The sequence below is a fragment of the Somniosus microcephalus genome, chromosome 5 (genome assembly GCF_052327205.1).
Source record: "Somniosus microcephalus isolate GS21.2 chromosome 5, FLI_Smic_1.0, whole genome shotgun sequence".
Classification (NCBI taxonomy): Eukaryota; Metazoa; Chordata; class Chondrichthyes; order Squaliformes; family Somniosidae; genus Somniosus; species Somniosus microcephalus.
In genome coordinates this window covers 8,829,205-8,842,681 of record NC_140991.1, presented here as the reverse complement: position 1 = coordinate 8,842,681, position 13,477 = coordinate 8,829,205, and the positions used below count along the sequence as shown (strand labels likewise).

General features: G+C 47.8%; 1 protein-coding gene across 5 annotated transcripts in view; it reads left to right on the top strand.

Annotated features, from left to right (window-relative positions):
* Window positions 1-13,477, top strand: part of LOC147116858 (WD repeat-containing protein 97-like) — a 154,840-nt gene that overhangs the window by 75,777 nt on the left and 65,586 nt on the right. For all 5 annotated transcript variants that reach the window (XR_015078322.1, XM_085987268.1, XM_085987267.1 and 2 more), the window contains exons 10-11: window positions 3,072-3,204; window positions 7,351-7,475. Coding sequence is in view for 4 of the 5 variants with exons in the window: in XM_085987268.1 (XP_085843394.1) it covers window positions 3,072-3,204; window positions 7,351-7,475 (258 nt within the window). In the remaining variant the exon portion in view is untranslated. The remainder of the gene's footprint in view (window positions 1-3,071; window positions 3,205-7,350; window positions 7,476-13,477) is intronic.

Genomic DNA, 13,477 nt, shown 5'->3' with positions numbered 1-13,477 from the left:
GGGGAAACATCCTCTCAGCATCCACCCTGTCAATCCCCCTCAGACTCTTATATGTTTCAATAAGATCCCCTCTCATTCTTCTAAACTCCAGTGAGTATAGGCCCAACCTGCTCAAACTTTCGTCATATGTCAACCCCTTCATCTCAGGAATCAACCTCATGAACCTTCTCTGAACTGCCTCCAATGCGAGTATATCCCTCCTTAAGTAAGGAGACCAAAACTGTACGCAGTACTCCAGGTGTGGTCTCACCAATGCCCTGTACAGTTGTAGCAAGACTTCCCTACTTTTATACTCCATCCCCCTTGTAATAAAGGCCAACATTCCATTTCCCTTCCCAATTACTTGCTGTGCCTGCATGCTAACGTTTTGTGTTTCATGTACGAGGACCCCCAGATCCCTCTGTACCGCAGCATTCTGTAGTCTCTCTCCATTTAAATAATATTTTGTTTTTTTATTCTTCCTACCAAAGTGGATATCCTCACATTTTCCCACATTATACTCCATCTGCCAGATTTTTGCCCACTCACTGAACCTCTCTATATCCTTTTGCAGACTCTGTGTCCTCCTCACAACTTGCTTCTCACGCCATAGATGATCAGAGGTACCTGGGGTAGAGATTCACAAATCACTAAAAGTAGCGACGCAGGTTAACGAGGCCATAAAAAAAGCCAGCCAAGCACTGGGGTTCATTTCTAGATGGATAGAATTGAAAAGCAGGGAATTTATGTTTAACTTGTATAGAACCTTGGTTAGACCACAATTAGAGTACTGTACACAGTTCTGGTCTCCATATTATAAAAAAGGCACTGGAGAAGGTGCAATTTTTTTTTACTAGGATGATACCTGAGAAGTTACAAATATCAGAAAAGATTGAACAGGCTGGGGCTGTTTTCTCTAGAAAAGAGAAGGTTGAGGAGTGACATGATAGAGGTTTTTAAAATTATGAAGGGATTCGATAGGGTAGACGTGGAGAAGATGTTTCCACTTGTGACCTGATGCCGCAGCGGGAGAGTGGTGGTCTGGGACTGAGACTGACCTCCGCAAACTTCAGCTCATCCGAAACTCTGCTGCACCAAGTCCCATTCACCCATCACCCCCGTGCTCGCTGACCTACATTGACTCCTGGTCTGGCAACGCCTCGATTTTTAAATTCTCATCCTTGTTTTCAAATCCCGCCATGGCCTCCTCGCCCCCCCCCTCCCTATCTGTGTACCCTCCTCCAGCCCCATGACCCTCCGAGATCTCTGCGCTCCTCCAATTCTGACCTCTGGCGCATCCCCGATTTCCATCGCTCCACCATTGGCCGATGTGCCCTCAGCTGCCGAGAACCTTAGCTCTGGAATACCCTCCCTAAACCTCCCCGCCTCTCCACCTCTCGCCACCTCTCTCCATCTCTCTCTACCTCTCTCCATCTCTCTCTCCTCTATTGAAATGCTCCTTAAAACCTACCTCTTTGACCAAGCTTTTGGTCATCTGTCCCTGTGGGTCAGTGTCAAATTCTATTTGATAATACTCTTGTGAAGTGCCTTGGGACGTTTTACTACGTTAAAGGCGTTATATAAATGCAAATTATTGTTGCTGTTAGAGGGTCTCAGCTGGGGGGGGGTTCCCTGCTCCCCCATCATCACCCCTCCCCCCACCCCCCGCTGGGATGATGATGTCAGGATCGGGGGCCGGTCCAATTCCCTCCCACAGCCGAATACCTCGCCAACTCTCCCTGTCCAGGTTCATAGAAACATAGAAGATAGGAGCAGGAGTAGGCCATTCGGCCCCTCGAGCCTGCTCCGCCATTCAATGCGATCATGGCTGATCATCCAAATTCAGTACCCTGTCCCTGCCTTCTCCCCATACCCCTTGATCCCTTTAGCCTCAAGAAATATATCCAACTCCTTCTTGAATATATTTAATGAATTGGCCTCTACTGCCTTCTGTGGTAGAGAATTCCACAGGTTCACCACTCTCTGGGTGAAGAAATTCCTCCTCATCTCTGTCCTAAATGGCCTACCCCTTATCCTTAGACTGTGATCCCTGGTTCTGGACTCCCCGACCATCGGGAACGTCCTTCCTGCATCTAGTCTGTCCAGTCCTGTCAGAATTTTATAAGTTTCAATGAGATCCCCTCTCATTCTTCTAAACTCCAGCGAGTACAAGCCCAATCGACCCAATCTCTCCTCATACGTCATTCCTGCCATCCCAGGTATCAGCCTGGTGAATCTTCGCTGCACTCCCTCCATGGCAAGAACATCCTTCCTCAGATAAGGCGATCAAAACTGCACACAATACTGAAGATGTGGTCTCACCAAGGCCCTGTACAACTGCAGCAAGACATCCTTGTTCCTGTACTCGAATCCTCTCGCTACGAAGGCCAACATACCATTGGCCTTCTTAACCGCCTGCTGCACCTGCATGCTTACCTTCAGCGACTGGTGCACAAGGACACCCAGGTCTCGTTCGCATATGGTCATGGGTTAGTCTGGTACCGGAGGTGGGGGGACGACCGATACCCGCATAACTACCCCAGAAACATGGTCAGTGCTGCAGGAGATGTGGAGTGAAAAGTGGATTCAAACTTCTAGTACATTGGCGGGGTTTACCTGCAGCGTGCGGCATCCATCAACCAGTACATCATAGGTTTTAATATTTTAGTATTTTTCTTTTTCAATTCAAATTACACTTCTCAGTCTGCGGGTGAGTTGTGCACTAGAGTCGGAATCCACAAGCCCTGTTAGAACATAAGAACATAAGAAATAGGAGCAGGAGTAGGCCAATCGGCCCCTCGAGCCTGCTCCGCCATTCAATAAGATCATGGCTGATCTGATCCTAACCGCCAATCTACTATCACAGAACCATCTCCTGAATCTAACAGAATTAGACACACGGCCCCTGGGCCCGCTCCGCTACCCACAGGGCCATGACCGATCCGAATCTAGACTCATGTCCAAATTCCTGCCCGCTCCCCGTAACCCTTAATTCCCTTTACTTCTAGGAAACTGTCTATTTCTGTTTTAAATTTATGTAATGATGTAGCTTCTACATTTAAACACTCAGCTCCTGTCTGTATCTTTCACAGAATCGTCCACCTGAAAGCCGTCGCTGACAAAATCTCGTTCTGCAGCGACGTGGGCGACCTGCTGCTGGGGATCGAGCGGAACCTGTATCGCATGGACAGCACCGAGTACCTGACCCAGCCATACCTACTCCGGGTATGTGTAGGGGCAGAGTCTGTGTGTGTGTGTGTGTTTGTGTGGGTCGGTGTGTCTGTGTGTGTGGGTCAGTCTGTGTCTGTGTGGGTCAGTGTGTGTGTGTGTGTGTGTCTGTGTGGGTCAGAGTGTGTGTGGGTCAGAGTGTGTGTGTGTGTGTGTGTCTGTGTGGGTCAGAGTGTGTGTGTGTCTGTGTCTTGTGTGGGTCAGTGTGTGTGCGTGTGTGTCTGTGTCTGTGTGGGTCAGTGTGTGTGTGTGTCTGTCTGTGTGGGTCAGTGTGTGTTTGTGTCTGTGTGGGTCAGTGTGTGTGTGTCTGTGTCTGTGGGTCAGAGTGTGTGTGTGTCTGTGGGTCAGAGTGTGTGTGTATCTGTCTGTGGGTCAGAGTGTGTGTGTGCCTGTGTCTGTGTGGGTCAGAGTGTGCGTGTCTGTCTGTGTGGGTCAGTATGTGTGTGTCTGTGTGGGTCAGAGTGTGTGTGTGTCTGACTGTGTGGGTCAGAGTGTGTGTGTGTCTGTGTCTGTGTGGGTCAGTGTGTGTGTGTCTGTCTGTGGGTTGGTGTGTGTGTGTGCTTCTGTGTCTGTGTGGGTCAGTGTGTGTGTGTCTGCGTGTGTGTCTGTCTGGGTCAGTGTGTGTGTGTATGTGGTTTGGTATGTGTGTGTCTGTCTGTGTGAGTCAGTGTGTGTGTCTTCTGTCTGTTTGTCTGTATGTGAGTGTTGCTCTGTGTGTGTGTCTATATCTGTGTGTGTCTTTGTCTCTGCGTGTGTGTGAAATTTTTCATGTAAATATTATGGTCATTAACTTGAGCGATATTGGTGCTGGATCTCAGACACTTTCCATTTCAGCAGCAAACACTCCAAGGGCAGGTACAGCACGGGTTAGATACAGAGTAAAGCTCCCTCTACATTGTCCCATCAAACACTCCCAGGGCAGGTACAGCACGGGTTAGTTACAGAGTAAAGCTCCCTCTACACTGTCCCATCAAACACTCCCAAGGCAGGTACAGCAAGGGTTAGATACAGGGTAAAGCTCCCTCTACACTGTCCCATCAAACACTCCCAAGGCAGGTACAGCAAGGGTTAGATACAGAGTAAAGCTCCCTCTACACTGTCCCATCAAACACTCCCAGGGCAGGTACAGCACGGGTTAGATACAGAGTAAAGCTCCCTCTACACTGTCCCATCAAACACTCCCAGGGCAGGTACAGCACGGGTTAGATACATAGTAAAGATCCCTCTACACTGTCCCATCAAACACTCCCAGGGCAGGTACAGCACGGGTTAGATACAGAGTAAAGCTCCCTCTACACTGTCCCATCAAACACTCCCAGGGCAGGTACAGCACGGGTTAGATACAGAGTAAAGCTCCCTCTACACTGTCCCATCAAACACTCCCAGGGCAGGTACAGCACGGGTTAGATACAGAGTAAAGCTCCCTCTACACTGTCCCATCAAACACTCCCAGGGCAGGTACAGCACGGGTTAGATACAGAGTAAAGCTCCCTCTACACTGTCCCATCAAACACTCCCAGGGCTGGTACAGCACGGTTAGATACAGAGTAAAGCTCCCTCTACACTGTCCCATCAAACACTCCCAGGGCAGGTACAGCACGGGTTAGATACAGAGTAAAGCCCCCTGTACACTGCCACATCAAACACTCCCAGGGCAGGTACAGCACGGGTTAGATACAGAGTAAAGCTCCCTCTATACTGTCCCATCAAACACTCCCAGGGCAGATACAGCACAGGTTAGATACAGAGTAAAGCTCTCTCTACACTGTCCCATCAGACACTCCCAGGGCAGGTACAACACGGGTTAGATACAGAGTAAAGCTCCCTCTACACTGTCCCATCAAACACTCCCAGGGCAGGAATAGCACGGGTTAGATACAGAGCAAAGCTCCCTCTACACTGTCCCATCAAACACTCCCAGGGCAGGAACAGCACGAGTTAGATACAGAGTAAAGCTCTCTCTACACTGTCCCCATCAAACACTCCCAGGGCAGGTACAGCACAGGTTAGATACAGAGTAAAGCTCCCTCTTCACTGTCCCATCAAACACTCCCAGGGCAGGTACAGCACGGCTTAGATACAGAGTAAAGCTCCCTCTACACTGTCCCATCAAACACTCCCAGGGCAGGTACAGCACGGGTTAGATACAGAATAACGCTCCCTCTACACTGTCCCATCAAACACTCCCAGGGCAGGTACAGCACGGGTTAGATACAGAGCAAAGCTCCCTCTACACTGTCCCATCAAACACTCCCAGGGCAGGAACAGCACGAGTTAGATACAGAGTAAAGCTCCCTCTACACTGTCCCATCAAACACTCCCAGGGCAGGTACAGCACGGGTTAGATACAGAATAAAGCTCCCTCTACACTGTCCCATCAAACACTCCCAGGGCAGGTCCAGCACGGGTTAGATACAGAGTAATGCTCCCTCTACACTGTCCCATCAATCACTCCCAGGACAGGTACCGCACGGATTAGATACAGAGTAAAGCTCCCTCTACACTGTCCCCATCAAACACTCCCAGGGCAGGTATGGCATGGGTTAGATACAGAGTAAAGCTCCCTCTACACTGTCCCATCAAACACTCCCAGGGCAGGTACAGCACGAGTTAGATACAGAGTAAAGCTCCCTCTACACTGTCCCATCAATCACTCCCAGGGCAGGTACAGCACGGGTTAGATACAGAGTAAAGCTCCCTGTACACTGTCCCATCAAACACTCCCAGGGCAGGTACAGCACAGGTTACATACAGAGTAAAGCTCCCTCTACAGTGTCCCATCAAACACTCCCAGGGCAGGTACAGCACAGGTTAGATACAGAGTAAAGCTCCCTCTACATTGTCCCATCAATCACTCCCAGGGCAGGTACAGCACGGGTTAGATACAGAGTAAAGCTCCCTGTACACTGTCCCATCAAACACTCCCAGGGCAGGTACAGCACAGGTTACATACAGAGTAAAGCTCCCTCTACACTGTCCCATCAAACACTCCCAGGGCAGGTACAGCACGGCTTAGATACAGAGTAAAGCTCCCTCTACACTGCCCCATCAAACACTCCCAGGGCAGGTACAGCACGGGTTAGATACAGAGTAAAGCTCCCTCTACACTGTCCCATCAAACACTCCCAGGGCAGGTACAGCACAGGTTAGATACAGAGTAAAGCTCCCTCTACACTGTCCCATCTAACACTCCCGGGGCAGGTACAGCACGGGCTAGATACAGAGTAAAGCTCCCTCTACATTGTCCCATTAAACACTCCCAGGGCAGGTACAGCACAGGTTAGATACAGAGTAAAGCTCCCTCTACACTGTCCCATCAAACACTGCCGGGGCAGGTACAGCACGGGTTAGATACAGAGTAAAGCTCCCTCTACACTGTCCCATCAAACACTCCCAGGGCAGGTACAGCACAGGTTAGATACAGAGTAAAGCTCCCTCTACACTGTCCCATCAAAAACTCCCAGGGCAGGTACAGCACGGGCTAGGTACAGAGTAAAGCTCCCTCTACACTGTCCCCATCAAACACTCCCAGGGCAGGTATGGCATGGGCTAGATACAGAGTAAAGCTCCCTCTACACTGTCCCATCAAACACTCCCAGGGCAGGTACAGCACGAGTTAGATACAGAGTAAAGCTCCCTCTACACTGTCCCATCAAACACTCCCAGGGCAGGTACAGCACAGGTTAGATACAGAGTAAAGCTCCCTCTACAGTGTCCCATCAAACACTCCCGGGGCAGGTACAGCACGGATTAGATACAGAGTAAAGCTCCCTCTACACTGCCCCATCAGACACTCCCAGGGCAGGTACAGCACAGGTTAGATACAGAGTAAAGCTCCCTCTACACTGCCCCATCAGACACTCCCAGGGCAGGTACTGCACGGGTTAGATACAGAGTAAAGCTCCCTGTACACTGTCCCATCAAACACTCCCAGGGCAGGTACAGCACGGGTTAGATACAGAGTAAAGCTCCCTCTACACTGTCCCATCAAACACTCCCAGGGCAGGTACAGCACGGGTTAGATACAGAGTAAAGCTCCCTCTACACTGCCCCATCAGACACTGCCTGAGCTCTCTACACAATAGAGCTGTATGCTGTGTACACAAGAGTCATGTGACTAATCATTCTTTCCTTTCTGGTTAGATAGCATGTCGGGATCACAGTGATCCGGTGTCTGATAGTCCCGTTCCCATTTCCAGGACTGCTCTAGATTCCCTGTCAGCTGAAGATCGCCAGCGTTTGATGCGACCCCATTCATACAAGTACAGGTAGGAATAGGAATGTAATAGACAGGGTGGAAACAATACTGGGGCACTTACTAAAGGCAGGTGGCTACGGTAGCGTAATGGTTATGTTGCTGGACTAGTAATCCAGACACCTGGAGTAATAATCCAGAGAATATGATTTCAAATCCCACCATGGCATTGTAACTACACCCATCCAGGCAAGTGGAGAGTATTCCATCTTGTGCCTTGCAGGTGGTGGAGAGGCTTTGAGGAGTCAGGAGGTGAGACACTCGCCGCAGAATACCCAGCCTCTGACCTGCTCTTGTAGCTACGGCACTTATGTGGCAAGTCCAGTACAGATTCTGGTCAATGGTGACCCCTAGGTTGTTGATGGTGGAGGATTTGCCGTTGAATGTCAAGGGGAGGTAGTTAGACGTTCTCTTGTTGGTGATGGCTATTGCCTGGCACTGTAGCGAAAATGTTACTTGCCACTTATCATCCCAAGCCTGAATGTTGTCCAGGTCTTGCTGCATGCGGGCATTGCGAATGGAACTGAACTGTGCAATCATCAGTGAACACTTCTGACCTTAAGGTCATTGATGAAGCAGCTGAAGATAGTTGGGCCAAGGACACTGCCCTGAGGAACTCCTGCAGCGATGTCCTGGGACTGAGTTGATTGGCCTCCAACAACCACTATCTTTTTGACTCTAGGGGAATCAAGGGCTATGGGGATCAGGCGGGAAAGTGGAATTGAGGTCGAAGATCAGGCGTGATCTTACTAAATGGTGGAGCAGGCTCGAGAGACCGTATGGCCTACTCTTTCTCCTAGTTCTTATGTTAGCCACAACCATCTTCCTTTGTGCTAGATAAATCATTACATAAATTTAAAACAGAAATAGACAGTTTCCTAGAAGTAAAGGGAATTAAGGGTTACGGGGAGCGGGCAGGAATTTGCACATGAGTCTAGGTTCGGATCGGTCATGGCCCTGTGGGTAGCGGAGCGGGCCCAGGGGCCGTGTAGCCTGATCCTGCTCCTATTTCGTGTGTCTAATTCTGTTAGATGCAGGAGATAGTTCTGTGATAGTGGATTGGCGGTTAGGCTCAGATCAGCCATGATCTTATTGAATGGCGGAGCAGGCTCGAGGGGCCGATTGGCCTACTCCTGCTCCTATTTCTTATGTTCTTATGTTCTTATATGGCTCCAGCCAGTGGAGAGATTTCCCCCTGATTCCCATTGACTTAGAATCATAAAATCATAGAATGGTTACAGCACAGAAGGAGGCCATTCAGCCCGTCGAGCCCGTGCCGGCTCTCTGCAAGAGCACTTCAGCTAGTCCCACTCCCCCGCCCTTTCTCCATAGCCCTGCAAATGATTTTCTTTCAGGTATTTATCCGATTCTCTTTTGAAAGCCACGATTGAATCTGCCTCCACCACCCTTTCAGGCAGTGCATTCCAGATCCTAATCACTCGCTGCGTAAAAATGTTTTTCCTCATGTCGCCTTTGGTTCTTCTGCCAATCACCTTAAATCTGTGTCCTCTGGTTCTCGACCCTTCCGCCAGTGGGAACAGTTTCTCTCTATCTACTGTCTAAACCCCTCATGATTTTGAACACCTCCATCAAATCCCCTCTCAACCTTCTCTGCTCTAAGGAGAACAACCCCTGTTTCTCCAGTCTATCCACGTAACTGAAGTCCCTCATCCCCGAAACCATTCTTGTAAATCTTTTCTGCACCCTCTCTAAGGCCTTCACATCCTTCCTAAAGTGCGGTGCCCAGAATTGGACACAATACTCCAGTTGAGGCCGAACCAGTGTTTTATAAAGGTTCATCATAATTTCCTAACTTTTGTACTCTATGCCTCTATTTATGAAGCCCAGGATCCCGTATGCTTTGTTAACCGCTTTCTCAAGCTGCCCTGCCACCTTCAACGATTTGTGCACATATACCCCCAGGCCTCTCTGTTCATGCACCCCCTTTAGAATTGTACCCTTTAGTTTATATTGCCTCTCCTTGTTCTTCCTACCAAAATGTATCACTTCGCACTTTTCTGCATTAAATTTCATCTGCCATGTGTCGGCCCATTCCACCAGCCTGTCTATGTCTTCCTGAAGTCTATTACTCTCCTCCTCACTGTTCACTATACTTCTAAGTTTTGTGTCATCTGCAAATTTTGAAATTGTGCCCTGTACACCCAAGTCCAAGTCATTAATATATATCATGAAAAGCAGTGGTCCTAGTACCGACCCCTGGGGAACACCACTGTATACCTTCTTCCTGTCCGAGAAACAACCGTTCACCACTACTCTCACTTTCCTGTCACTTAACCAATTTCGTATCCATACTACCACTGTCCCTTTTTTTTCCCATGGGCTTCAACTTTGCTGGCAAGCCTATTATGTGGCACTTTATCAAGCATGGACTTTGGAAGTCTTTTGGAAATCCATGTACGCCACATCAATCGCATTGCCCTCATCAACCCACTCTGTTACCTCATCAAAAAACTCAATCAAGTTAGTTAAACACGATTTACCTCTGACAAATCCGTGTTGGCTTTCCTTAATTAATTCACACTTGTCCAAGTGACTGTTAATTTTGGCCCTGATTATTGTTTCTAAAAGTTTCCCCACTTCCGAGGTTAAACTGACTGGCCTGTAGTTGCTGGGTTTATCCTTACACCCTTTTTTGAATAAAGGAATAAAATTTGCAATTCTCCAGTCCTCTGGCACCACCCCAGTATCTAAGGAGGATTGGAAGGTTATGGCCAAAACCTCCGTGATTTCCACCCTTACCTCCCTCAGCATCCTAGGATGCATCCCATCCGGTCCTGGTGACTTATCCACTTTAAGTACAGCCAGCCTTTCTAGTACCTCCTTTTTATCAATTTTTATCCCATCCGGTATCTCCACTACCTCCTCTTTCACTATGACTTTGGCAGCATCTTCTTCCTTGGTGAAGACAGATGCAAAGTACTCATTTAGTACCTCAGCCATGCTCTCTGCCTCCATGCATAGGTCTCCTTTTTGGGTCCCTAATCGGCCCCACCCCTCCTCTTGCTACCCGTTTACTATTTATCTGCCTGTAGAAGACATTCGGATTCCCTTTTATGTTAGCTGCCAGTCTATTCTCAAACTCTCTCTTTGCCCCTCTTACTCCTTTTTCACTTCTCTTCTGAACTTTCTATATTCAGCCTGGTTCTCACATGTATTCTCAACCTGACATCTGTCATACGCCCCCTTTTTGTGCTTCATCTTACTCTCGATCTCATTTGTCAACCAGGGAGCTCTGGCTTTGGTTGCCCTACCTTTCCCCCTCGTGGGAATGTACCTCGACTGTACCTGAACCATCTTCTCTTTAAAGGCAGCCCATTGTTCGATTACAGTTTTGCCTGCCAATCTTTGATTACAATTTATCCGGGCCAGATCCGTTCTCAACCCACTGAAATTTGCCTTCCTCCAATTAAGTATTTTTACTCTAGATTGCTCCCTGTCCTTTTCCATATCTAATCTAAACCTTATGATACTATGATCACTGTTCCCTAAATGTTCCCCTATTGACATTTGCTCCACTTGCCCCACCTCATTCCCCAGAACCAGATCCAGTAATGCCTCCTCCCTCGTTGGGCCGGAAACATACTGATCAAGAAAGTTCTGAACACATTTAAGAAATTCTTCCTCCTCTCTGCACTTTACACTATTACTATCCCAGTCTAAATTAGGATAATTGAAGTCCCCCGTTATCACTCCTCTATAGTTCTTGCACCTCTCTGTAATTTCCTTGCATATTTGCTCCTCTATATCCTTCCCACTAGTTGGTGGCCTATAGAATACACCTAGTAGTGTAATGGAACCTCTATTATTTCTTAACACTAACCAAATAGATTCTGTCCTTGACCCCCTCCAGGACATCCTCTCTCTCCAGCACTGTAATATTCACCTTAATCAATACTGCCACCCACCTCCTTTCTTTCATTCCCTATCTTTCCTGAACACCTTATATCCAGGAATATTTAGTACCCAATCCTGCCCTTTTTTGAGCCAGGTCTCCGTTATCGCCACAACATCATATTCCCATGTGTCTATTTGCGCCTGCAGCTCACCAACCTTATTTACCACGCTTCGTGTGTTTACACACATGCACTGTAAACCCCTTAGACCTTCTTGTATTCTCTCTTAGTGTGACCCCACTTAATACCGTACTATTTCTTACTCTAGTACTCTCTGTCTCTCAATTTTACTAAGGCTCCTTGATGCCACACTCGGTCGAATACTGCCTTGATTTGAAATTGTTGGTTGAGTTTGACCAGTGGAAGTGTAGAAATGGAGGAGAGTGGGATTGGGATAGAGGGACAACTGACAGGACGAAGAGTGTCCTGGGAGAAGTGCACCTCTGGAGACAGTAATTCACCAGGAAAAGAGGAGTGAAGAGACAGGTATGAGGTTCTTGCTGCCTGTGTGGATGAGGGAAAAGCCTGCAGGATGGATGAGCAGGCTGACCATGGCACCATGGTGCAGGAGGCCATTCAAGTGGGTGGAGTGAAAGGGAATGCAGTTGCGGTAGGGGACAGTATAATCAGGGGGATAGATACTGTTCTCTGCAGCCACGATCGAGAGTTGCAAAGGTTGTGTTACCTGCCTGGTGCCAGGGTTAAAGACATCTCCTCGCGGCTGGAGAAGAACTTGGAGTGGGAGGGGGAGGATCCAGTTGTCGTGGTCCACGTAGGAACCAATGTAGGTAGAACTAGGAATGAGGTTCTGCTGAGGGAGTTTGAGGAGCTAGGGTCCAAATTAAAAAGCAGAACCTCAAAGGTAACAATCTCTGGATTGTTACCTGAGCCACGCGCAAATTGGCATAGGGATAAACAGATTAGAGGTTTAAATGCGTGGCTCAAAGAGTGGTGTGGGAGGAAGGGGTTTCGGTTCATGGGGCACTGGCACCAGTACTAGGGAAAGAGGGAGCTGTTCTGTTGGGACAGGCTCCGCTTAAAGCAGGCTGGGACCAGTGTCCTGGCGAACTGAATAACATGGGCAGTAGACAGGGCTTTAAACTAATGAAGTGGGAGGGCTGGAGGATTCAGGAAAGAGTAAATTTAAAAGCAGCGAGAGAAATGTCAAGGTTCTAGAGCAGAGTGGAGTTTTGGGTAACCATAAGCAGAGTGGGTCAGGAAGGGACGGAGAGTAACAAAGGTAATAAGGTATCAGTGACTAAGGTGACATCAGGGAAAAAGAGAAATAAGTCAAAGCTAAAGGCACAATATCTGAATGTGTGAAGCATTCACAACAAAATAGATGAATTAATAGCGCAGATAGGAATTAACAGGTTTGATCTAATAGCCATAACGGAGATGTGGTTGCAACGTGGCCAAGGTTGGGAACAAAATATTCCAGGATACATAACTTTTAGAAGAGATAGGCAAAATGGAAAAGGAGGAGGGGTCGCCCTGATAATAAAGGATGGGATAAAGACAGTAGAGAGAAAGGATCTTAGCTCCGAAAATCAAGAAGTAGAATCAGTTTGGGTGGAGCTAAGAAACAGCAAGGGGCAGAAAATATTGGTGGGAGTTGTTAATAGGCCCCCAAACAGTAGTTGTAATGTAGGACAGAGTATAAATCAGGAAATTAGAGGCACCAGTAACAAGGGTAATACAGTGATCATGGGGGACTTTAATCTACATATAGACTGGGCAAACCAAATTTGCAGTAATAGTGTGAAGGACGAATTCATGGAATGTATGCAAGATAGTTTTCTAGATCAGCATGTTGAGGAACCAACTAGGGAACAGGCTATTTTAGATCTAGTATTGTGCAATGAGAAAAGGTTAATTAATAACCTTTTAGTAAAGGGGCTTTTAGGGAAGAGTGACCATAATATGATAGAATTTTATAGTGTGTTTGAAAGTGACTTAGTTAAATCCAAAACTAGGGTCTTAAATCTAAACAAAGCAAACTATATAGGTATGAGGGGTGAGTTGGCTAAGGTGGATTGGGAATCTACATTAAAAGGTATGACAGTGGCCGAGCAATGGCTAGCATTTAAAGAATTAATAC